Source organism: Megalobrama amblycephala, linkage group LG14 (assembly GCF_018812025.1).
Source record: "Megalobrama amblycephala isolate DHTTF-2021 linkage group LG14, ASM1881202v1, whole genome shotgun sequence".
Lineage (NCBI taxonomy): Eukaryota > Metazoa > Chordata > Actinopteri > Cypriniformes > Xenocyprididae > Megalobrama > Megalobrama amblycephala.
In genome coordinates, this window is record NC_063057.1 from 14,053,306 (window position 1) to 14,079,492 (window position 26,187).

The 26,187-nt window shown below is 41.0% G+C and overlaps 1 protein-coding gene across 4 annotated transcripts in view; it reads left to right on the plus strand.

Moving 5' to 3' along the window:
* col7a1l (collagen type VII alpha 1-like) overlaps positions 1-26,187 on the plus strand; it is a 96,986-nt gene that overhangs the window by 20,220 nt on the left and 50,579 nt on the right. For all 4 annotated transcript variants that reach the window (XR_007179431.1, XM_048155495.1, XM_048155497.1 and 1 more), the window contains exons 4-17: positions 11,538-11,718; positions 11,836-11,995; positions 14,889-14,982; positions 15,766-15,939; positions 18,353-18,516; positions 18,688-18,817; positions 19,346-19,462; positions 19,533-19,688; positions 20,237-20,353; positions 20,444-20,590; positions 21,982-22,101; positions 24,356-24,514; positions 24,617-24,730; positions 24,850-24,999. Coding sequence is in view for 3 of the 4 variants with exons in the window: in XM_048155495.1 (XP_048011452.1) it covers positions 11,538-11,718; positions 11,836-11,995; positions 14,889-14,982; positions 15,766-15,939; positions 18,353-18,516; positions 18,688-18,817; positions 19,346-19,462; positions 19,533-19,688; positions 20,237-20,353; positions 20,444-20,590; positions 21,982-22,101; positions 24,356-24,514; positions 24,617-24,730; positions 24,850-24,999 (1,983 nt within the window). In the remaining variant the exon portion in view is untranslated. The remainder of the gene's footprint in view (positions 1-11,537; positions 11,719-11,835; positions 11,996-14,888; positions 14,983-15,765; positions 15,940-18,352; positions 18,517-18,687; positions 18,818-19,345; positions 19,463-19,532; positions 19,689-20,236; positions 20,354-20,443; positions 20,591-21,981; positions 22,102-24,355; positions 24,515-24,616; positions 24,731-24,849; positions 25,000-26,187) is intronic.

The following is a 26,187-nucleotide window of genomic DNA, read 5'->3' on the forward strand; positions in this document are numbered from 1 at the left end:
GTGTGAATGGCCAAAAATCACATGAAATGCGTTTTTTCTACATGCATATGTGGTTTGAAATCATATTCAAATCGCATTTCTGGTCATTTGTTTCAGTCTGACTGGTTTATGTGACTTTCTCACACCTCGAAAAACGTAAACATCATTATAGGATACAATGCTGAAAGTCACTGCAGGAACATGGTTGTGTTGTTGCAAAGTGCCAGACGAGGATGAAGATCCATGCTGCGTTTTTTTTGTTGTTGTTTTGGCTACCAACGCAACGTTATTGCCATAAAAAACAATGCAGATAATCCAGAAAACGAAAGAGCGACATGGACACACAAAACAGATCTGAGCAGTTGCGATACACAATGTGGACATCAGATCAGATTCCAATTGGATACACAAATAATTGGATTTGGACTGACAGTGTGAGTCCAAATCCGATTTTTGTCCATATCCAATTGAAATCCGTTCAGATTTAGCAAGTGTGAACGGCAAAAAATCACATGAAATGAAATCAGTTTTGAGCTACATTCATATGTGGTTCGAAGTCCTATTAAAATAGCATTTCTTTAAATCCGTTTCAGTCTGACTGCTCTGATCAGATTTTCATGGTTTATGTGACTTTCTCACACCACGTAAAACATAAATGTCAGATTTTTTAAAGGAAACATGTTGAAAGTCACTGCAGAAACAAGGTTGTGTTGTTGTGAAGTGCTGGATGAGCAGAAAATGACAATAAAACAGATACATGTTTTGAAACTGGTGGAGGCGACAGCATGGAAAACTAGCCTCCAAGTTTCTGCCACTGCCTCATAAGACGCAGTAGCCCAGCGCATGGCGTTTACACATTGTCATGTTGTAAATAAGACAGCATCTGTTTTCCAAACCACTCCATGTTGCAGATACATATACCTATCAGATTTGGATTTGGGTCAAACAATCGGATTTGGACTGACAGTCTGTAGCCTGAATGTGGACAGTTAGTAATTTTAGATCAGATTCCAATCTGATACATAAATAATCAGTGTGACAGTGTGAACGTAGCCTCAGTTAGCTGGTTCAGTTGTGTTTGATCAGGGATGGAGCTGAACTTTGCAGGAAGGTAGATCTCCAGGAACAGGACTGGGCACCCCTGTGCTAGATGCTAATTAGTTATTATTAATACTCAGTTTTAAATATTCATATTTATTTTTTATTAGTTGAATAATTAATCAGTTACTTCAATGTGGGTGCTTTTTGCCTATTCAATTATTTTCACTCTTTTTTCAATTCACTTATCTTATTGCTGTCTAGGACAAATAATCGAGATATTAACCCTTATGCGGTCTTCGTTTGGGAAGTACACTCAGGGTCTTCGGGGTTTCCACAGACCCCAGGCAACAAAATTCAATTTTGTAACAAAATATTAGTTTTTTTTAAAAACAAATGTAATTTTACTCTGTTTATTAATGTTTTTACTCCATGTTTGTACAGTTTTTGGAGGATTGATCATATTTTTTAAATTTATATAAAAAAAAATAAAAATAAAAAAAAATTATACAAAAGCTTTTTATGTAAAATTCACCTTATAAAAGACCCACATTTCTAAATTTCATTCATGTGGATAACATGGATAATTTGACATGGTTTAGTGTAAAATGCAGTTTTAAAAGTAAAAAAACTATCATTTTTACCAGTAGATGGCTGCAGAGCTCCACTATATACTATGTGCTATTTGACTGACTGAAAGACATCTTTTCATAAGTTTTTTTTCAGTTGGATTCATATCTAAATATTATGAAATCACAATTATAACAATAAAGTTTACATTTTGTCAAGGTTTAGTATTTTTTGTAATAAAAAAAATCTGTTTTTCACTATTGTTACATTATGATGAGACTCCACTTAGAAATCAACATTTTTGAAAAACTTATTTTTTCAGTACAAAAAAATGCCAAACTTTGACAAAAAGTATTTTTTATTGTTATAATTGTGATTTCATAACATTTAGATATGAATCCAACAAAAAAAAAACTTATGAAAAGATGTCTTTCAGTCAGTCAAATAGCACATAGCAAATAGTGGAGCTCTGCAGTCATCTACTGGTTAAAGTGATAATTTTTTTACTTTTAAAACTGCATTTTCCAAAAGATGGGCAAAAATCTTACACTAAACCATGTCAAATTATCCATGTTATCCCCATGAATGAAAGTTAGAAATGTGGGTCTTTTATAAGGTGAATTTGACATAAAAAGCTGTTTTTGTATAAAAAATATTTATTTATTCATTTATATAAATTTAAAAGATATGAAAAATCCTCCAAAAACTGCACAAATATGAAGTAAAAACATTAATAAACAGAGTAAAATTACATTTGTTTTTTAAAAAACAATTATTTTATAACAAAATTACATTTTGTTGCCTGGGGTCTGTGGAGACCCCAAAGACCCTGAGTGTGCCTTTTTTTTTTACACTAACATAAAAACAAGCTATCACTCTTTTTTTCTTTGTAGATCTAGAAAGTGTTAACAACGGTACAAAGTTTCATGTCATTTGGACAAAGAGAACATTTTTTTTTATTTGAGCAAACATCGTTTGGGGTCTAAAAAGACCCCAAAGACCCTATAAGGGTTAAAGAGATCCTAATTGTACATGCATTCATCTCGCTGATAGGTTCCTGTCACTGTCCTGTCCTGTCCTAAAAACATAAATGTCCTTGATGAACCAACAGTTCAAATCCTTACAAATTTCTTGTTGTATGAGACTCTTTTGCAATAGTGTTTCAGGGAAGTTTACTTTTAATCATTACCATGTGTGTCAGTTCACCTGATGAGGCTGTACAGGTGGAGTTGAAGTGGACCCAGAGTTCTTTCCACATGCTTCCTGCTGAGTCAGCAGGTTCTGCTGCGGCCCATCTGCAGACCTCCTGCAGCTTGATACCTTTGGTTTGAGCCTTTTAAGATAAATCATTGTACCCCTCTCTGATTTCCATCAGCACAGAACTGTCTACAAAGAAATCAGTGTGTGTGTTTCTGTTTCACCTTGAGCTGTGAGTGTGAGGGGGAGAGAGCTAAAAGAGCAAGAATGTGAAACATATTGAATTCACGCAGGATGGTTTTAGAAGAGTCTGTCAGGACCAATTACTGACTGATGCACTAATGCCCTGAAACACTGTAATTTTCCACACCTCTTCAAAATGGCTGTTTGCAGTGACAGACACTTAAATATGAAATGGAAAGAATGTACTTTCTGAGGTCACGTCCTTGTGCTGTTTCGCCATCTCTTCCTGCTTTGTCGAAACCCTGTTAAATGTAAAAGCATGAGCTTATAACCCAGTAATCAACCTTTATATCTGTAAATAGACAGTTAGTCACTTCTCATTACCTCCAGGGCCTTGTTGTCATGGTAATGGCCTGTCACTCTGCTACAGTTGCTTTTAAAGTAAGCAAATGTTTGCTTAATAACCTTATTTCTTCACTGACTTTATGGCTCAGAACTGAATGGAGCTCTTTTAAGTTGTGTCGTGTTAAACTACATCTTCTTCACAGGCTGATGATTTTAATCTAAAAGCAGATGATTTTAGTGTAATCCTCTTTGCACACTACTGCACAGTCTTAGATGTGTCTAGAGATGTATCTAGAATCAGATCTAGAGAGATGTGTTTATTGTGCTGTATGCTATGAAAAGTCTGTCCTGACATGGCATTGCTGCGTTGTGGCTCTTTTGCAGGTTGCAGGTATTACTGTGAATGCTAATGGATTTGAAGTAGTGAGAGGCAGCAGGAAAAAAAGATAATGATGGAATGAATTCTGAATCATTTACTGAATCAATCAATGAACGAATGAACAAACGAACAAAAGAATGAACGTACGTACGAACAAAGGAATGAACGAATGAAAGGATAGGGTTTGGTGCATGCACAGTAAAATCCCCAGAGTTAGAGCTTGCTTAGATTTCACCTAAGGCTGTGGCTGAAGCCAGTTGTAGTTTCTCTTTTCTTCAGTGATTCTGCTTGTTAACAGCAGGTGTTCATCACTAATGCACACTCATTACTTAATTAAATGCTTAATTATCTCATTAAATTTAACTCTGCTTCAGTGTTATTTTAACACTATTTAGAGAGGGACCATATGTACTCTGAGCAGAGTTGATTTAACTCTGGCGATTTTGCTGTGTAGGTAGCAAGTGAACATTTTGTCCACAAAGTTGATGTGTTAGAAGCAGGAAAAATGGGCAAGCGTATTTTTGAGTGTGGTTGACAAGGGCCAAATTGTTATGGCTAGATGGCTCAGTCAGAGCATCTGCAGCTTTTGTGGGGTGTTCCTGGTCTGCAGTGGTCAGTATCTATCAGAAGTGGTCCAAGGAAGGAACAGTGGTGAACTGGCAACAGGGTCATGGGCGGCCAAGACTCGTTGATGCATGTGGGGAGCGAAGGCTGGCCCGTGTGGACTGGTGGAAGAAGGTGGCCTGGTCTGATGAATCACGTTTTCTTTTACATCACGTGAATGGCCGGGTGCGTGTGCGTCGCTTACCTGGGGAACACAGAACCAGGATGCAGTATGGGAAGAAGGCAAGTCGGTGGAAGCAGTGTGATGCTTTGGGCAATGTTCTGCTGGGAAACCTTGAGTACTGCCATCCATGTGGATGTTACTTTGACACGTACAATTACCTAAGCATTGTTGCAGACCATGTACACCCTTTGATGGAAACGGTATTCCCTAGTGGCTGTGGCCTCTTCCAGCAGGACAATCTGCCCTGCCACAAAGCAAAAATGGTTCAGGAATGGTTTGAGGAGCACAACAATGAGTTTGAGGTGTTGACTTGGCCTCCAAATTCCCCAGATATCAATCCAATCGAGCATCTTTGGAATGTGCTGAACAATAATTCCGATCCATGGAGGCCCCACCTTGCAACCTACAGGATTTAAAGGATTTGCTGCTAACATCTTGGTGCCAGATACCACAGCAGACCTTCAGGGGTCTAGTGGAGTCCATGCCTCAATGGGTCAGGGCTGTTTTGGCAGCAAAAGACCAAAACAATACAATGTTAGGAAGATGGTCATAATGTTATGCCTGATCGGTGTGTATATATATATATATATATATATATATATATATATATATATATATGTACACCTTAAAAGCCGTATACTGATGTAATGTTCACCTAAATTAAGATGCTTGGGCTGAGAAGACATCTGCCAAATTCAGATTTTTTCCAGTCCGTCTGTCCACATCCTTTCTACTGGTTGAATGCCTCTAGACCATTTGCGCTGCCTGCAGAGAGCATCCTCACTGGACCGTTAAAGTTTGCTTTTGATGAACTTCCCTATTTCACGAAAGCATTTTTCTCACTTAGAATGCTGTATATGAGTGATAAATCACTTCAGCCTGCAGTGTTTGTTCCCTTTTGATGTGGGTGGCACAGATTTTCCCAACTTTTCCGGAAATGAGACTGAACTTTTTATGCAGTTTCTGCCTGATGATCAATAACGTCATGCCGTTTAATGCATATACTTTTGTTTCCAGAGCTCTATTTTGTTTTGATTTTATAATGGTGTATGTCATCTTGTGGTTGTTGGGAGGGGGGAAAAGAACATTTCAAGGCATTCTTAATGTGTTAGAGTTAGAGTCGCTGAAAAGCCTGGGATGTACTTGTCTCCTTCGGTTTTTGTTGTATTTCAGGTGTGGGTGTGTAAAACTATCTTCTCTGATCTCTGAGATCTGGCTGTACATTGTCTGCTACTATTAAGTTTAATCTAGTACTGATTAGCTCCTGCCTAAAACAGTTTGTCTAGAGAGTTGTCAGACTTCTGCAGTCCACTTAGTGCCAGTCATCACAGTGATTGTGCAATCACCTCACAAGCAAGGCCACATTCGCACAGAAATTAATAATTATTTGGATTCATTTTAAGGATATGCACTACTGGAAAAGATGCTCAGAAAACATCCTGAAATTGTAGGTCAGATCAAACCATAACACAAGCACTGGATGTCTGGACTTTTTTTGTGTGTCTTATTTTGTGTGTGTAGTTGCTGTTCCTGTTTAATGTGGTTTCTAAAGTGCAGATCAGTAGGCATACATTAAATAGCTCTGAAAATCTGATTTTTTTTTTTTTTTTCTGAGTCTACACTGCCATCTCATGGTGAATGCACACTGTGTGGCTGGGTGTGAACAAGAGAGCCTTGATAAGAGTGAGGTTGGACCCCCTTCCTGAAGTTTTATTGAAATATGATGCAAAACTCCAAATGCAGTTAAATTCAGAGAAACTCTAATGCTGATTGAATCAAAAACTATTTTGATGTAAATATTATTTCATTATACTTATTAATGTAACTTTCATGTTATGGGTCATGGAGGAAGAACACTTCCAGAATGCTCCAATTTACCTTAAATTCAAAACAAAGCCAAAGAACATCAGACTTGCAAAAGACACGTCTTTTTATTGGACTAATGAAATACCTCTGCTGTGTTTGTTGATCTTCTATGAATTGTAATTCATAAATCTTGCTGTCGATCCAATTCAGCTTTCTGTGGGGTGTGTCCATTTCCTCTGAACTGTGCCCAACTTTCTTAATATGAACTCTTTGTCATGATTGATTACAGGAAGCAAATGCAAGTAACGCCGTTTATTGAACAACAAGCAGTAACAGAAACACAGTCAATGAGAACGTGCAGGCTACAGGTAGGCGCAGGGACTGAGATGGTCGGCTGGTGACGTGGCGTGGTGACTGAAGAGTGGCGGTGAGATAAATCCAGGATCCAGACAAAAGACAAGGCACGAAGACAGTAATCCACAGAAGACGACGAACAACTGGGACTCCGGTCAGGAACAGACGAGACAACCACGAACAGGACACCAAACAACGATCTGACAATGGAGACAGGAATGAGGTGAGTATTTAAGGACTGAGGGAATGAGCAGCAGGTGGGGAGAGTGATGGGTGGCAGCTGGGTCCAATAATCACCCACGTGGCCTGGGCACACCCACAAACACACTCGCACACAAACACAAACACACCCACTGCTGTCATAACACAGAGCACGCGACAAGAAGGAAACAATGCATCTGCGAACCGTGACAGTACCCCTCCTCCTAGGAATGCCTCCTGGCATTCCCCGACTCCCTTACCTGTCGATTGTAATCATCGATAAGGGTGTGATCCAGAATGTCCCTGGCAGGAACCCAACTCCTCTCCTCCGGACCGTAACCTTCCCAGTCCACCAAGTACTGAAATCCGCGTCCCCTCCGCCTAGAGTCCAGAATGCGATTTACCGAATAAGATGGTTCCCCATCTATGAGACGCGGCGGTGGGGGAACCGGGGCTGGCGGATTAATCTCAGAATGAAAAACAGGTTTAATTTTGGAGACATGGAAGACGGAATGAATCCTCCTGTACACTGGAGGAAGTTTGAGGCGGACTGCCACCGGACTAATGATCTTGGTGACAGTGAACGGGCCAATGAATTTAGGAGCAAGCTTCTTAGAAACGGGTCGGAGAGGAATATCCTTTGTAGAAAGCCACACTTTTTGACCGACGACGTAAACCGGAGGCCTTGACCGGTGGCGATCGGCCTTGGCCTTGGTGCGTTCCCTCACTTGGAGGAGAGTCTCTCGGGCTCTCGTCCAAGTTCGGTGGCACCTCTGGACAAAGGCGTGGGCAGAGGGGACCGCGACCTCGGATTCCAGACTGGGAAAAATAGGTGGCTGGTAACCTACACTGCATTCAAACGGAGATAGGCCCGTGGACGACACTGGTAAAGTATTGTGTGCGTACTCCACCATTGAGAGTTGTTGACTCCAGGAGGAAGGATTCTTGGAGACCATACATCGCAACGCTCGCTCCAAATCCTGATTGGCTCTCTCAGTCTGACCATTGCTCTGGGGGTGAAACCCCGACGACAGACTAACAGTCGCCCCCAGCAATCTACAGAATTCCTGCCAAAATTTGGAAACGAATTGGGGACCCCTGTCAGAGACCACGTCTACCGGGAGGCCATGAATCCGAAAGACGTGGTCAATGATCGTAACCGCTGTCTCCTTGGCTGAGGGTAATTTGGGCAAGGGAATAAAATGAGCCGCCTTCGAGAACCGGTCCACTACGGTTAAAACAACCGTGTTCCCTTGGGAGGGTGGGAGGGCGGTCACAAAATCTAGCGAGATATGGGACCAGGGTCTCGAAGGGACTGACAGCGGTTGAAGTAACCCATCTGGGGCACGATTGGAAGTCTTACCAACAGCGCAGACTGAGCAAGCCAAGACAAAATCGCGAACGTCACGAGCCATGAGAGGCCACCAGAATCGTTGCTTAACCAAAAACTTAGTTCGACGGACTCCTGGATGACATGCCACGTTGGAACAATGACCCCACTGAATGACCCTGGACCGTAATCCCTCCGGCACAAATAATCGGTTTGGTGGGCACTCGGGCGGAGGCGTTACCCCTTCTAGAGCCGACTTGACTCTCGATTCGACCTCCCATGTGAGTGTGGAGATAACTAATCTCTCGGGAAAAATACACTCGGGAGTAGACGGGCGTTCGGAACGGTCAAAAATACGAGACAAAGAGTCGGGTTTGATGTTTTTGGAACCCGGGCGGTACGAGAGAGTAAAATCAAAACGTCCGAAAAAAAGTGCCCACCGAGCCTGCCTGGAGTTCAATCTCTTGGCAGTTCTGATGTATTCTAGGTTCTTATGATCGGTCCAGACGATAAAGGGTACCCCAGAGCCCTCTAACCAGTGGCGCCATTCCTCCAACGCTAACTTGACTGCCAGCAACTCTCGATTACCAATGTCGTAGTTACTTTCGGCGGGAGATAAACGATGAGAAAAAAACGCGCACGGATGCATCTTATCGTCCGCGGAAGCACGCTGGGACAACACTGCACCTACCCCCACCTCTGATGCGTCAACCTCCACCACAAACTGCCGTGATGGATCAGGGGCAACGAGAATGGGGGCCGAAACAAAGCGAGCCTTCAGTTTGGCAAACGCAGCCTCAGCTGCGTCTGACCACCTGAACGTAGTTCTGGGGGAGGTCAAGGCGATCAGAGGTGAGGCTAGTTGGCTGAAGTTGCGAATGAAACGCCGGTAAAAATTGGCGAACCCCAGAAACCTCTGTAGGGCCTTACGGGAATCTGGATTTGGCCAATCCACCACAGCCTTAACCTTCTCAGGGTCCATGCGTACTCCCTCAGTCGACACGATGTACCCTAGGAAAGGAACAGACTGTGCATGAAAAACGCATTTCTCCGCCTTGACAAAAAGCCCATTCACTAACAACCTCTGAAGCACTCGTCGAACGTGCTGTACGTGTTCCTGGAGAGATGAGGAAAAAATCAATATGTCGTCCAGGTAGACATATAAGAACTGATCGACCATATCTCTCAGCACGTCATTAACGAGTGCCTGGAAGACCGCTGGGGAGTTGGAAAGCCCGAACGGCATGACCAAGTATTCAAAGTGCCCCCTAGGGGTGTTAAAGGCGGTCTTCCATTCATCACCCTCCCTGATGCGGACCAAATGATAAGCATTCCTTAAATCCAATTTTGTGAAGACGGATGCTCCCTGCAACCTCTCAAAGGCTGAAGACATTAACGGCAAAGGATAGGTATTCTTTACCGTAATGTTGTTCAACCCCCGGTAATCAATACAAGGTCGCAGGGAACCATCCTTCTTCCCCACAAAAAAGAACCCCGCCCCCGCTGGAGAAGAGGAATGGCGAATGAACCCGGCTGCTAGTGAATCAGAAATATATTTCTCCATAGCCTCTCTTTCGGGGACCGAAAGTGAATATAACTTGCCTTTAGGCGGAGACTTCCCTGATACTAGATCTATGGCACAGTCGTAGGGACGATGCGGAGGAAGAGAAGCAGCCCTGGACTTACTGAACACCTCCTTCAGGTCCTGGTACTCAATGGGCACGGTAGACAGATCCACTGCTTCCTCCTGTAAAACAGAACCAGAAACAGACGAACAAGCAGAGACAAGACAAGACTTATGACACTCCTCACTCCAGGCCACAATGGAATTCTGGACCCAGTCTACCCGGGGGTTGTGTTTAGTGAACCAAGGATGACCAAGGACGACGGGGGTGTGAGGGGAATCAAAAATAAAAAACTTAATCCGTTCCGAATGGTTGCCAGCGGTGATGAGGGTGAGATCTTCAGTTTCGTGAGAAATGGTGGGAAGGCTCTGTCCGTTGAGTGCGTGAACAGCGATTCTGTCGGTGAGTGGTTTGAAAGGAATGTGGAACTTGGTGGCGAAAGATTGGTCCATGAAGTTACCTTCTGCCCCAGAATCCAGAAGTGCGTTGCAGTTGTGAAAGTGATGCGACCATCCCAATCTCACCGGGAGGAGGGTGGATGTGGTTGAGGACTTTCCAGCGGAGATCCCACCCGACAGTAGCCTCAAACTTACTGCCGGGCTTGCCCTTTTAACGGGCAGTTGTAAGCGAAATGGCCCGCCTTGCCACAATATAAACAAAGTCCTTGGGACCTCCGCCTCTCCCGCTCCTCCCGGGAAAGCCGAGCTCGACCCACCTGCATGGGCTCATGATCTTGAAGGGGACTGACCGTGTCCCCGCCGCTGGACCTCAGGACTTCCTCACTCCTGTGGGCTGGACTTCTCCGCTCGGCCCTGGTCAGCCGAGCATCCACCCTGAGCGCCAGGTCGACAAGACCATTAAACGTGGTGGGGAGGTCCAGCGTGTAGATCTCCCTTTGGACACGGTCAGCCAACCCATGCAGGAACATGTCCCACTGCGCCTCCTCGTTCCAGTGACACTCTGCCGCCAATGTACGAAATTCGATGGAATAGTCAGACACCGACTTCTCTCCTTGGCGTAGTTCCGCCAACTGTCTGGCGGCTTCTCTCCCCGCGACTGAGCGGTCGAACACTCTCTTCATCTCTGCGGAGAGTGACTGGAACGAGGTACAGCAGGGGTCTTGGTTCTCCCACACCGCCGTTCCCCAGAGCGACGCCTTCCCCGTCAAAAGCGTCAGTACGAAAGCCACTCTGCTTTGTTCGGTGCTGTAGGTGCGGGGCTGCAGAGCAAAGTGCATGGTACAATGAGTCAGAAAAGCTCTGCAAAATCCTGGTTCACCTGAATAAGCTTCGGGTACAGGGAGACGAGGCTCCGAAGCGGCGACGCTCGCTGGTGTGGGTGGGGAAACGGCCGGTGTGGGCGGCGCAGCGGGGACACGAAGCAGCTGGACTTGCTGGGTGAGCTCGGACACCTGCGCCACGAGAGCCAAACAACGATCTGACAATGGAGACAGGAATGAGGTGAGTATTTAAGGACTGAGGGAATGAGCAGCAGGTGGGGAGAGTGATGGGTGGCAGCTGGGTCCAATAATCACCCACGTGGCCTGGGCACACCCACAAACACACTCGCACACAAACACAAACACACCCACTGCTGTCATAACACAGGGCACGCGACAAGAAGGAAACAATGCATCTGCGAACCGTGACACTCTTAGCCATCTTTTAGAAAAAAATGTGCTTCTCAGCCATGGGAAAAGAGGACAATTTGTCAAAAATCAACCTCTTGCTCTTGTTCTTTCAGTATGTCGTACAGCCATGCCTGCTGATGTTGTGTTCCTGGTGGATGATTCCTGGTCAGTTGGTCCAACCAGCTTCCAGCAGATCAAAGAGTTCATAGCAGACATCATCCGAGCCTTCAAGGGAAGTGTGGTTGGACAGGAAGGCATTCGCTTTGGAGTGACTGTCTATTCAGACTTGCCCAGGTCCGTATGCATATTATGTACTGCATGTCTGAATACTGTATGCTCGACCTTGTATCTTAGGAAGCATGAATAAACTGCTTAAATACTCCATATGTATCCGGATGTGTCCTTGTTCAGGATGCGTATAGCGGTGACGGATTATTCGACTCTGGAGGAAGTGCTCAGAGCCGTGGAGGAGGTGCCGTACGAGGGAGGCAACAGTCGCACCGGGCTGGCATTGGAATTCCTCGTAGAGTCAGTGTTCAGTCCTTCTATCGTCAGAGACAACTCCCCAAAGGTGTGACGCTTCAATCACAATCACTTCAAAACACCTTCTTGCTTAACCCATCTGTGAAAGAAAAAGACTTTACACCGCAAAGGTGGCACAGAAACAGCATCTAAAGCGCTACATATAAATACAACACAACCAAAGCCACAAGGGAGATTTTAAAATGGATTTATGCAGTAATGCATATTTTCTCTAAATTTTAGGGACTCTAAAGTTCACAGTTAAAGATGGCGACAATTTTTCTGACCACAAAACTGCTGCACGCCATGATACAATCACAGCCAATCAGAAGATATTTGATGTTTATAGTACAGTTATGAGGATCAGAATTATGGCCAATGGCATTTTTAAGGGAGTGGGGCTATGCTATAACCCTAAAAAAGGATTCAAAAAGTTTTTACCCAGCATGATGCCACATAAAAGGAAACCAAGCAAAATAATTTTCATGCTCGCAGCTTGCATTGTTTGGCATTTTATGGCAATTCGTTTGGTTAGGACACAGACTAAAGACAGAATACTGAATCTTAGTGATATCTGCAAACTAGTATTGAAACATCCTGTCACTTACATATACATACAGAACAACCTTCTAATTATATCTCAAAGAGCTGCACCTGCAATCACTCCATTGATTCTGTCAGGACATCACGTCCTGTGCTGCAGTGCACACACTCTGCTCCGCAGTGTCCCACCCATCCTAATTTAGGGCTTGATTAGGATTCCAAACTGCACACAGCTGCTGGTCTTGCCGTAGAGCACCTGGTGTGGAGAAACGAGCTGGCGTTTATAATGAACTGCAGAGATTTTACCTTTTATTAAAACTCTCATCGCATACACTGTAATGGCATACTAGTGTAATGTGCATAAAGATGAACCCAGACCCGGCTCGACCAATGCGGTGAACTTTAGGTGACCCAGGAGATGTTTCTTTTCTAGAATACTCATTTGTGAGTGTAAGCGACTTTGCAAGTTTGGATCTGCTGCGGTTGGGGAATTATGTATGCAATGAGATGATAATTCATGCCGTGTGCTTTCAAGGGCATCAGTATCAGCGTGATACTCTTTATGGCAGATTGAGTCCTTTAATACAAATTCACACTTTTTTGGGTGGATTTCATGAAAGCTGTCAAGACGGTTCTAATTTTTGTCTTATTACTGTAATGTGAAAGATAATTCTGTATTTCAGTTGTAAAGAATACATAACCTGTATGATGATTTAAATAAAAATGGATTATATAATAGAATAGTTTTATTTACTGCATTATAGAAAAACAATATTACGGTAATGAGAATCCTTGTTGAAAATAATGTAAATAGAAAGACTCATTACAGTAATGAAAATTGAGGTGTAAACAATGCTTAATTGTCCTGAAAATGTCACAATGCATAATAATAAATAAATAAATGTAATAGTCCTAAATGTAAGCCTTCTTTTCTATATGTAAAATATTATTGTTACACTTTATTTTACAGTACATGTACTTACAGTGTAATTACCCAAGAAAGTACTGGTAATGGGTTAAAGTTAGGTTTAGTTCAGGGTTAGTACAGTTATAACCCAGTTATTGCAATTGCTATAGTAAGTATATAGTATGTATATGCAGAACAAGACTGCACTGTAAAAAAAAAAATTCTGTAGTTTTTACAAAATAATTTTGGCAGCTGTGGTTGCCAGAATAATTTTGTAAAAAAATACAGAAAAACTGTAAACACATTTACAGAACAAAATGTAAATTTTACAGTATAAAACTGTATTTTAAGAAAATTTGAATGTAAACCAATAAATTCAACAATGCACACTAATACTAAAATCTGTTTTGTACCTTTCAAAATACTGACAACCACCATAATAATGCAGGTGGTAAAAGCCACATGAAGAATTAGACTTCATCACAAGTAGCTTTTCCACGAGTATATACTAATATAAATAAGGTGCACAGAGTCATTCACGCAAACGTAAAACACCATCATGGTAACCCACAACACTTAAATAATGCAATAAACATTCATTAAACAACAGAAGATGTAACATATAACCCTAATGTACGTAACTGATAAAAAAAACTATTAAGAAACATGATTATTTTAACAAAATACTTTCAAATGTGGAGTGTCACACAGGGAATTGTGGGAACATCAATTTACAGATTTTGACTGTAAATTTTATATTGATTTAGTCTTTTTTACGTATAAAAATTGTAACATTTACAGCATTTTACTGTGAAAATTGCATAAATGTCTGGTTACAGTTTTTCGCTGTATATAATACGGGAACTTACTGTTAACCTATTTACAATTTTTTCCCGTAGCGTTTTTACAATATTTTACCGTTAAAATCACATTAATTTTTTACAGTGTGTAAAATAAAGTGCTACCAATATTATTTTTCCTTGTAGAACTTTATTTTACAGTCCTGTTGTACTTACTATAATAAATGGGTACTAACCCTAAACCTAACCTCAGTCCATACTAAGTCCATGTAATTACCTTATATTACTCAGTACTGTGAGATTTACCCTTTAATATATTTTTGTACTTTTTTGAACTCTGCAAGATTTATTCTTTTTTTTTTTTTTTTTTAAAGCCTGTGGCATGTCTAAGGGGGGTCTACAAGTATGACCCAGTTTTATTACTTTTTTTTTTAGTATTCTGTAGAACTGGCTTTATATTTCTGTAGTTAGGAAAATCCTAAATAGAAATGTCCAGTTTGTATTTTAACACCAAAAATTAAATGGAAGAAAGGAAAATTGTTTTCTAACATTAAGAACATAAAGATTTTTGCAATGAGGCATCATTTTAATTACACATAAGCACATATTTAAGTATTCTTCTGGCTCTTGGGAATTCACCCTTTTGCATGTTGGGATATAAAGCATCACATTATGTTTCCTTCTGGCCTCAGATTGCTGTTCTGATCACTAATGGCCATTCGGATGATCCAGTGGACGGTCCGGCTAAAGCTGTTACAGACAGTGGGATTTCACTGTTTGCTGTGGGTGAGTTTACAGACTTGGTGCTGTTCATGTCAAAAGTGTGTGTATGTGTGTGTGTGTTGTGGTTTCAGCATGACGCATCTGTGTACACTTTTTATGTTTTGGTGTGTGACTCAGAGTAACTAGTGGAGTGATTTACACTGAATGGTATATTGGTGAATGTGCCAAGACATAAAACATGTGTATGTTTGTGTATGTCAGCTTTGTTTCCTTGACTTTCTCACGCTCTTTCTGTTTTGACGCCCAGAGTTCTGAAATAATTATGGCTCATTACCCGGTGGCCAACTAATTGCTGTAATTTTTCATCAAGCTCATTCCTCCTTGGCTTGCCCCCCTTCACAACACACACACATACACACACACTGACACCGTGTCCTGCCTTTCTAATCAGTTTTCCCAGAGAGATCAGGCCGTTTGACACATCTATGAGACACATGTACAGCAGGGCGACACGGCGTGACGTTCTCCCATCATCACTCTACAGCCGATACACAGTCTGATAACACTGCAGACAGGTCTGAGACACATGAGGGTCACTCATGTATACACACGGCTTTTAAGAATTGACTGCGCCTTACAGGCCTCCATTTTATATTTTTTTCTAAAATGAAGTCACTTTGGAGCTGTGGCATAGTGGTAAGTGAATAGCAATGGTGATCATATGGGTGATGAAGGTTCGAGTTTGGCCTGCAACATGCCCTGATCCCATAATCTGTATGAAGTGGTGAAGCAGATCTGTGTTGAAGCTAATCTGTGCCTTTTCGATGTATGTTGTGTGTTCTTCAGGGGTGAGGAACGCCAATCAGTCTGAGCTGAAGAAGATCGTTACAGAACCCTATGAGGAACATCTGATGCTCAGCCCAGATTACTCCTTCCTTGAGCACCTGCTGCCCAAACTCTCTCGCCGTATCTGCTTCACTGCTTCAGAACCTCCCCGACCTGTTAAACAAAAGCCACCTGGTAAAATGACCATGAGTTTTGCTGATGAAACTTGAGGCTTTTCTTATTTATTGAATTTCAAGCTTATCTAAACACAGTTGGCTCTCTTGTTAAACTCTGCCTTCCTTGGTTTCTCGAGTAGACAAGGTTTATACAGTGGGTATGGAAAGTATTCAGACCCCCTTAAATTTTTCACTCTTTGTTATATTGCAGCCATTTGCTAAAATCATCTAAGTTCATTTTTTTTCCTCATTAATGTACACACAGCACCCCATATTGACAGAAAAACACAGAATTGTTGACATTTTTGCAGATTTATTAAAAAAGAAAAACTAAAATATCACATGGTCCTAAGTATTCAGACCCTTTGCTCGGTATTTAGTAGAAGCACCCTTTTGATCTAATACAGCCATGAGTCTTTTTGGGAAAGATGCAACAAGTTTTTCACACCTGGATTTGGGGATCCTCTGCCATTCCTCCTTGCAGATCCTCTCCAGTTCTGTCAGGTTGGATGGTAAATGTTGGTGGACAGCCATTTTTAGGTCTCTCCAGAGATGCTCAATTGGGTTTAAGTCAGGGCTCTGGCTGGGCCATTCAAGAACAGTCACGGAGTTGTTGTGAAGCCACTCCTTCGTTATTTTAGCTGTGTGCTTACGGTCATTGTCTTGTTGGAAGGTAAACCTTCGGCCCAGTCTGAGGTCCTGAGCACTCTGGAGAAGGTTTTCGTCCAGGATATCCCTGTACTTGGCCGCATTCATCTTTCCCTCGATTGCGTCCTGTCCCTGCAGCTGAAAAACACCCCCACAGCATGATGCTGCCACCACCATGCTTCACTGTTGGGACTGTATTGGACAGGTGATGAGCAGTGCCTGGTTTTCTCCACACATACCGCTTAGAATTAAGGCCAAAAAGTTCTATCTTGGTCTCATCAGACCAGAGAATCTTATTTCTCACCATCTTGGCAAACTCCAGGCGGGCTTTCATGTGTCTTGCACTGAGGAGAGGCTTCCGTCGGGCCACTCTGCCATAAAGCCCCGACTGGTGGAGGGCTGCAGTGATGGTTGACTTTCTACAACTTTCTCCCATCTCCCGACTGCATCTCTGGAGCTCAGCCACAGTGATCTTTGGGTTTCTTTACCTCTTTTTTACCTCTCTCACCAAGGCTCTTCTCCCCCGATAGCTAAGTTTGGCCGGACGGCCAGCTCTAGGAAGGGTTCTGGTTGTCCCAAACGTCTTCCATTTAAGGATTATGGAGGCCACTGTGCTCTTAGGAACCTTAAGTGCAGCAGAAATGTTTTTGTAACCTTGGCCAGATCTGTGCCTTGCCACAATTCTGTCTCTGAGCTCTTCAGGCAGTTCCTTTGACCTCATGATTCTCATTTGCTCTGACATGCACTGTGAGCTGTAAGGTCTTATATAGACAGGTGTGTGGCTTTCCTAATCAAGTTCAATCAGTATAATCAAACACAGCTGGACTCAAATGAAGGTGTAGAACCATCTCAAGGATGATCAGAAGAAATGGACAGCACCTGAGTTAAATATACGAGTGTCACAGCAAAGGGTCTGAATACTTAGGACCATGTGATATTTCAGTTTTTCTTTTTTAATAAATCTGCAAAAATGTCAACAATTCTGTGTTTTTCTGTCAATATGGGGTGCTGTGTGTACATTAATGAGGAAAAAAATTAACTTAAATGATTTTAGCAAATGGCTGCAATATAAAAAAGAGTGAAAAATTTAAGGGGGTCTGAAAACTTTCCATACCCACTGTATATTCTAAAAATATATGTAATAAATGGGAGATTTACATGAACACTTTCATTTTCAATAAAATGCACTCATAATATATATAGGTTTTAATCATTGATTGACTGATTGATTTAAAAAGCCAAATTCCACAAAAATGGCCAAACTACAATTCAGACACATAATAATCAAACAGTGAACATTTATTAATAAGCAGTTTAATAAATGTTTATTGTTTAATAATTATTCATTAAACTTACAAATTTACATTGTTTATTTAAATTACAAATTTACAAATGTTCATTTATTAAACATGTTAAAAAAAATGTTCATTTCCAATATACATTGGGTTCATTTTAAGCAAGCAATACAGTAATTTATATACAATACTTGAGTTAAATAAAACTCCCCAGCACATTTGGCAAACATTTAACCCAACCGCTGCGTTAAAACAACCCAATCGCTGGGTTTGTCCATTTTCAACCCAACTTGGGTTGTTTATACCCAGCATTTTTTTAGATTATACTTTCCAAAATCTTCACAATCACACAGATCTTTCAAGAGCAAACGTTTGTCTGATAATATAGTGACTGCCAACAGTTGCTAAGGTAGAACTGGTCAGTAACATTAGGAAGCCGAAGAGCTAATTCTATGATGTTTATCCTGTGTGCTGTTCTGTCTGCTGTAGTGGTGGAGAGGATAGTAGGACCTAAAGATCTGCAAGTGAGTGAGCTGAGTTACAGCTCTCTGCAGCTGACCTGGAGTCAGGCCACAGGAGACGTTACCGGCTACAGGCTGCTCATCACCCCTGTGTCTCCAAAGGGCCATCTGCTCCCAGCACAGCAGAGACAGGTGAGACACGCTCACCTGTCCATATGCACACCCCATGCAGCACAGCAGATGGAAGGCTGCACATGGACAAGTTTTGTTTATGTGGCAATAAGCTAATGTTGATTATGTATTTGCAAGAGTATGTGTGTATGGTTTGTTCAGAATATATTCTTTTCTTTCTCTCTATCTCAGATTGATCTGAAGGGAGATATTAGTACTACTCCAATAACCGGACTGAGTCCTAAGACTGAGTACTCTCTCACTGTATACGCCATCTACCCCGGACGCATTGGAGATTCTGCCACTATTATCACAGAAACCAGTGCGTGTCAAACTATATATACACTTACAAGAAAAGGTTCTGTATAGAACCTTAAAGGGTTCTGGGTCACTGTGATTTTGCCTAGTAAGACGTGCCTGGATCAACATATTTTGTTGATCGTGGAACAAAATTCCTTTCTGAAAATTAACCCTTAACTTAGCCCTACCCATAATGTATCTCTAAAATCGAAGGGAACTGATAAGTAAATAACACTGAAGCACCTAACCCTGGTTGTAAGCCTAAACTTGACATAAACTGTAAACTTGTCCCTCAAATCTGATTGGTTGATTGGAATGTTGTTCCAGATGTTGATCCAGGAATATGTTGCACTTGGTGAAATCAGGTTCACTAAGGGGGTCTGTCAAGTACTTCATACATGGAACCTTTTAGGCATTTTTTATTAATTTAGTTTTAATTAATTGATTTTGTTTTAATTCATTTTTATTTTAATTATATTTTAAATTATATATTTAATTTATACATGATAAATGTACTTTAAAAGGGCATACGTATGCTTTTTTTTTTCAGCTGTTGTGCCACCGGTTGCAAACTTCCGTGTAATCGAAGAAGGACTTTTCTCTTTACGCCTGGGATGGACGCCTCCGCTTGGAAAAGTGAATGGATATAAAATCTCTGTTCCAAGAAGTGAGTAACCTGAGAATGAATATGAGATACTTTACAGATGTTGTTTTCTCACATATATTTTGCTCCTCAGCGGACAGACCCGGGCTCATTTATGAGCAGATGCTGATGGGCGACGTCTCCTCTCATGTGATTGACAACTTAGAAGAGGATAAAGAGTACAAGGTCAACATCTACGCCATCTATCCAGAGGGCCTCACTGAGCCTGTATCTATCACCGGGAAAACTTGTAAGTCTATTTCCTCTTTCTTTTTTCTTCTGTTTCTTTACTTTTATTGCATATTGTCATCTCACGCTTCACGTATAATCTGCCCTTCCAAAATAATAGTATGTCATTATGATGTTATCAGAATCTTTATATACCACCATGCAAACATAATCACCATCATTTTTTTGTCTTGTACGTACATACATTATTTAATATGTAATTTTCAGCATTTGTTGCAGATCTGTAATTTTAATTTAATTATAGTACACCTGTATTTTAGTGTTATTTTTATGCTGCTGTAACATTACCTTGTGGGATTAATAAAGAATTATATATATATATATATATATATATATATATAATATAATATATCATTAAAGTGACAATTTTATATTCAATTGTTTGGTTTGGAAGTATTGTGTGTATTGCTGGTTTAACCACTAGATGGCAGTGTAACACATCTTCATGAAGAATCCTTTAAATAACTGCAGTAAAACTTTTATGATTCTTGTCATGCATCATCATCTCACTCAAAACTCTGTGCACTTATCTTTTTCTGTGTGTTGCAGTGAAACTGGTCCCAGTTGATCAACTGCTAGTGCAGAACGCCACTACAGACACGGTTCAAGCCCGCTGGTCATCTGTCAGAGGAGCCACAGGGTACAGACTCACCTGGTCATCATCAGGTAAACGAGCACTGAGCTGCTTTGATATTGAATGCAGCCTGTTGAAAAACATAAATATAAATGCAAATCTCTGCTTGCCTATTTCCTCAGAGGGACACATAGAAAATGTGAACCTAGGAGACAACTTTAATTTCTACATGGTGCAGGGCCTGCATGCCGGCACAGAGTACACCGTCACTATAAACCCCATCTTTGTGGACATTGAAGGGCCTGTTACCTCTGCCAAAGCCAAGACATGTGAGTGCTACACATGCACTTTAAGGGGCCGTTCATGCAGCTAGACAGAGACAACAGAATGTAACAGGGGTCTCAAGATGTATTATTTAACTTGACACAGTGTCTTAAAACAGTAAGAAATGCTACATAAACCAGTGATTAAAATAGATAAAAGATACTGATAATAAATTATCCCAACTAACAAAAGTATATTTAGTTTTGCTAGCGTTCCCATTAAGTTATGTAAATGTTTTTTTCTGAATGTTCAAAACATACTTTTTTATGTTTTAAAAAACATTTTTTTGGTCATGTGAACATTAAGGGAACGTTCCAATCATTTTGCAAACATTATCAGAACGTTACTTTTGAATGTTCCCAGAATGTTCTGAAACATGTAGTAACATTTAAAGGTTTAGTTCACCCAAAAATGAAAATTCTGTACCCCTCATGTTCCAAACCTGTAAGACCTTCGTTCATCTTCGGAACACAAATTAAGATATTTTTGATGAAATCTGAGAGCTCTCTGACTCTTCCATAGACAACAATTTAATTACCACTTTCAAGGCCCAGAAAGGTAGTAAAGACATTGTTAAAAAAGTCCACGTGACTGCAGTGGTCCAACCTTAATTTTATGAAGCTACGAGAATAATTTATGTGCGCAAAAACAAAACAAAAAAATACGACTTTATTCGACAATTTCTTTTCTTCCCTGTCATTCTCCTATGCTGTTTATGTTGTAGACACAAAGCAGCGTTTCCAGGTTCTACATCAGAATGAAGAAGAACCTGGAAGGCGCTGCACAGTGTCTACAACGTAAGCAGCGTGTTTTGTTTTTGCGCACAAAAAGTATTCTCGTTGCTTCATAAAATTAAGTTTGAACCACTGTAGTCACATGGACTATTTTAATGATGTCTTTACTACCTTTCTGGGCATTGAAAGTGGTAATTAAATTGCTGTCTATGGAGTACTCTCAGATTTCATCAAAAATATCTTTATTTGTGTTCCAAAGATGAACGAGGTTCTTACGGGTTTGAAACAAGTGTGAGTAATTAATGACAGTAATTTCATTTTTGAGTGAACTAACCCTTTAAAAACCATTAGACCAGGGGTGGTGAACTCCGCTGTGTTTGATTAGGGTTGAAGCAAAAGACTGTGTCTCTCCAGGACCTAAACTAAACTACTAAGGAACTAAAAAGTTTCAGAAATAAAACGTTCCATGAACGATGTATAAATAATGTTTTTGTGCTAACGTTTTGAGAACATTATTAAAGACCAGATATCTCTGAATGAATATTCTATTAACATTACTGGAAGAACATTTGTTCATAACTTTCAGAGAACCTTGTCAGAATGTTTCCTATTAGTTTGGATACCATGGACAAAGATTATGATGCTCTCTTTCTCTGTCTCAGTGGAAAGCAGTGCAGTACAGACCCTGAGAGCATCTGCGGTGAGCACTAGCAGCGCTGTTACCTCGTGGAACGCTGTACCTGGAGCCACAGGCTACAGACTGGCCTGGGGTCCTACTGCAGGTACCTCAAAAAGTGTCTGTGCTGTTCTCTTAGGATCTCCTTGTTCTGAATTTGGCCATTCTCCACTTTCTAATTTCACGTTGTAGTCTTTTTTTTCTTTTTTGTCGCTACTTTTCTTTCATTTCCTCTCTCTCTCTCTCTGATTTATAGTCTCTTTTTCATGGAAGCGACAGGTTGGTGACAACATGAGGTGTCGCTGTGCCGCCTCATGACTCATGCCGTCAACTTTATCTGTGTGTTTTGGAGAATGTGTGTGTGTGCGTGTGTGTGCGTGCATGTGAGAGAAATGAATTGATGTCACCTCTGAGCACCTCCAAAAGAAGAGTCTTTGAAAGTGACACCTTTCTGTCACTGTGATGGGCTGCGGGCACTTGCTTTAAAAGAGCAACCTGGAAGAACATTCTGATGAAGTGAAGTGCTCTGTGACTCATACCACATGCTTTGACACATACATATGAATGAGTCTGAAACTAAATTATGGAGAAAAGGGAGTGAAACGAAGGGCGAGAGAGGATAAATTAGGTGTTAGATGTTTAGTATTTTTTAAAAAAAAGAATGAAAATGCAATCTCAAAATATATATACAGGTGCTGGTCATATAATTAGAATATCATCAAAAAGTTGATTTATTTCACTAATTCCATTCAAAAAGTGAAACTTATATATTATATTCATTTATTACACACAGACTGATATATTTCAAATGTTTATTTCTTTTAATTTTGATTTTGATGATTATAACTGACAACTAAGAAAATCCCAAATTAGAATATTACATAAGACCAATACAAAGAAAGGATTTTTAGAAATCTTGGCCAACTGAAAAGTATGAACATGAAAAGTATGAGCATGCTAAGCACTCAATACTTAGTTGGGGCTCCTTTTGCCTGAATTACTGCAGCAATGCGGCGTGGCATGGAGTCGATCAGTCTGTGGCACTGCTCAGGTGTTATGAGAGCCCAGGTTGCTCTGATAGTGGCCTTCAGCTCTTCTGCATTGTTGGGTCTGGCATATCGCATCTTCTTCTTCACAATACCCCATAGATTTTCTATGGGGTTAAGGTCAGGCGAGTTTGCTGGCCAATTAAGAACAGGGATACCATGGTCCTTAAACCAGGTACTGGTAGCTTTGGCACTGTGTGCAGGTGCCAAGTCCTGTTGGAAAATGAAATCTGCATCTCCATAAAGTTGGTCAGCAGCAGGAAGCATGAAGTGCTCTAAAACTTCCTGGTATACGGCTGCGTTGACCTTGGACCTCAGAAAACACAGTGGACCAACACCAGCAGATGACATGGCACCCCAAACCATCACTGACTGTGGAAACTTTACACTGGACCTCAAGCAACATGGATTGTGTGCCTCTCCTCTCTTCCTCCAGACTCTGGGACCCTGATTTCCAAAGGAAATGCAAAATTTACTTTCATCAGAGAACATAACTTTGGACCACTCAGCAGCAGTCCAGTCCTTTTTGTCTTTAGCCCAGGCGAGACGCTTCTGAAGCTGTCTGATCAAGAGTGGCTTGACACAAGGAATGTGACAGCTGAAACCCATATCTTGCATACGTCTGCGCGTAGTGGTTCTTGAAGCACTGACTCCAGCTGCAGTCCACTCTTTGTGAATCTCCCCCACATTTTTGAATGGGTTTTGTTTCACAATCTTCTCCAGGGTGCTGTTATCCCTATTGCTTGTACACTTTTTTCTACCACATCTTTTCCTTCCCTTCGCCTCTCTATTAATGTGCTTGGACACAGAGCTCTGTGAACAGCCAGCCTCTTTTGCAATGACCTTTTGTGTCTTGCCCTCCTTGTGTAAGGTGTCAGTGGTCGTCTTTTGGACAACTGGCAAGTCAGCAGTCTTCCCCATGATTGTGTAGCCTACAGAACTAGACTGAGAGACCATTTAAAGGCCTTTGCAGATGTTTTGAGTTAATTTGCTGATTAGAGTGTGGCACCAGGTGTCTTCAATATTGAACCTTTTCACAATATTCTAATTTTCTGAGATACTGAATTTGGGATTTTCCTTAGTTGTCAGTTATAATCATCAAAATTAAAAGAAATAAACATTTGAAATATATCAGTCTGTGTGTAATGAATGAATATAATATACAAGTTTCACTTTTTGAATGGAATTAGTGAAATCAACTTTTTGATGATATTCTAATTATATGACCAGCACCTGTATGTATATATATATTTTGGATGATAAACATAACTCTGTTATCCATTTACAAATGTATTTGTGTGTGTTTATGTGAAGAGTTCATGGGAAGAGATCGGCCCAGGCAGCTGGCTCTGAATGGCAGCACTACTGAGTATGTTTTGAAGAATCTGGTCCATGACACCGAATATGTGCTCTCTCTTTACGTACTCTTTGGTTCTGTGGTTGGTCCGGGCATCACCGCTACCTTCAGAACCTGTGAGTGACCTGAAATTTTTTTCTTGATAAACACATTCTGACAGTGAGCTGCACATCAGCTGCTTATTGGTCGGGACTTATGTCATGCGTTCTGCTCCCCAGCACCTCTCGGATACGTGTCAAATTTTAAAGTAACGTCCTACACCAGCTCGTCCATCGATGTGGAATGGAGTCCTATTGTAGGGGCCACAGAGTACAAACTCACCTGGAGTTCAGGTAAAAATTGTTCACCTACAAAATCAAAATCACTGACAAATGTGTCCACTCTGTTTCAATAAGAAATTATAATTCCTTAATTTGATTTATGTTGTACGTGTGTGTGCTTTTGTGCCCAGAATTTGTGCGTCCTCAGAGTCGTTATCTTGACCGAAGCATTTTACAACACAGCATCACTGGTCTTCAGCCACACACGCTTTATTCTGTCAGCATTCACGCTCTCTACAGCAACACAGAAGGGCCAGAAATCACCCTCTCACAGCAAACAGGTACTTTTTACAACAATAAACAGATATGAAGAAAACCGCAGTATTTAATTCAACCTTTTTTTGGATTGTTTCTGGATTTGTTAAGTGTGTCCTTCTGTCTCAAGACACCCAAAATACTCATTAAAAGGAATAGTTCAGTACAAGTTAAGCTCAACTGATGGCATTTGTTGCATGCTGATAACCACAAAAATGAATAGCAACTTGTTTCAACTTTTATTTTTAAAAAAGCAAATATTTAGGTTACAGTGAAGCATTTACAATGGGGTATATTCGTAAATTCATTAACATTCTCACCGTTTCATTAATTTAGACATAAGACTTGAACAATATGTGTGTTAACATGACTGTAGTGTGAAAAGTCACTTCCTAACCTTTTATGTATAAAGTTCTGTCATGACAACTCTCAGAGTGTTTGGCCTAGTAATGGGTATGACAATGTTGTATGTTTGGTCTTGGCAGAATAGATCTGCTATGCTGCTGCTGCTTTTATTGCTGCTGCTGCTGCTATAGAGCAAGTACGGGACTTGCTAGTTGCTACTGCCAGTACATATACGACATGCTGCTGTGAGCAAGTAACACATGCTGCTGCTGTACAATATAGCGTACATGAATTACCTGTAGCAGATCTATACAGGTGGAGCTGGGGAAGGTGGAGGGCTACCCAAGTATTTGAAGGTTGAGCAGCGAGTTCATTTGCTACTAATACAGCAGGAACTATTTAGCTGTGCCCTATAGATAATGATGTGATTACGAGCAGGTTGAGTTAAAGGACCTAATAGCTTGCGCCATCCAGAGTTTCATGACAGAACTTTGTATTTATATCCGATTTCACATGTTTGTTGCCATGACAACATAACACAATAAACCTTAAAACCCTAAAACGTAAATTAAATCTACATTAAAACGTAGATTTAAAATGATAACCTTCACATTTCTGCTTGTAAATCCTCCAAAAATTGGCCATTGTAAGTGCCTGACCGTAACTTTTGCTTCTCTCTCTCTTTTTAAGAAAACAAAGGATTAGTTAAAAGGATTTTTGTGTTTATCAACATACCTGAACCCGGATACTGGAATATACGTTTAAGACCCTCTTATTTTTGCGTTTCTCAACCCTTTTCACAGTTACAAGGTCGTCATACTGGTGGTATTCTTAGGATTTTAAATATATATTGCTCCTTTTATTATTGT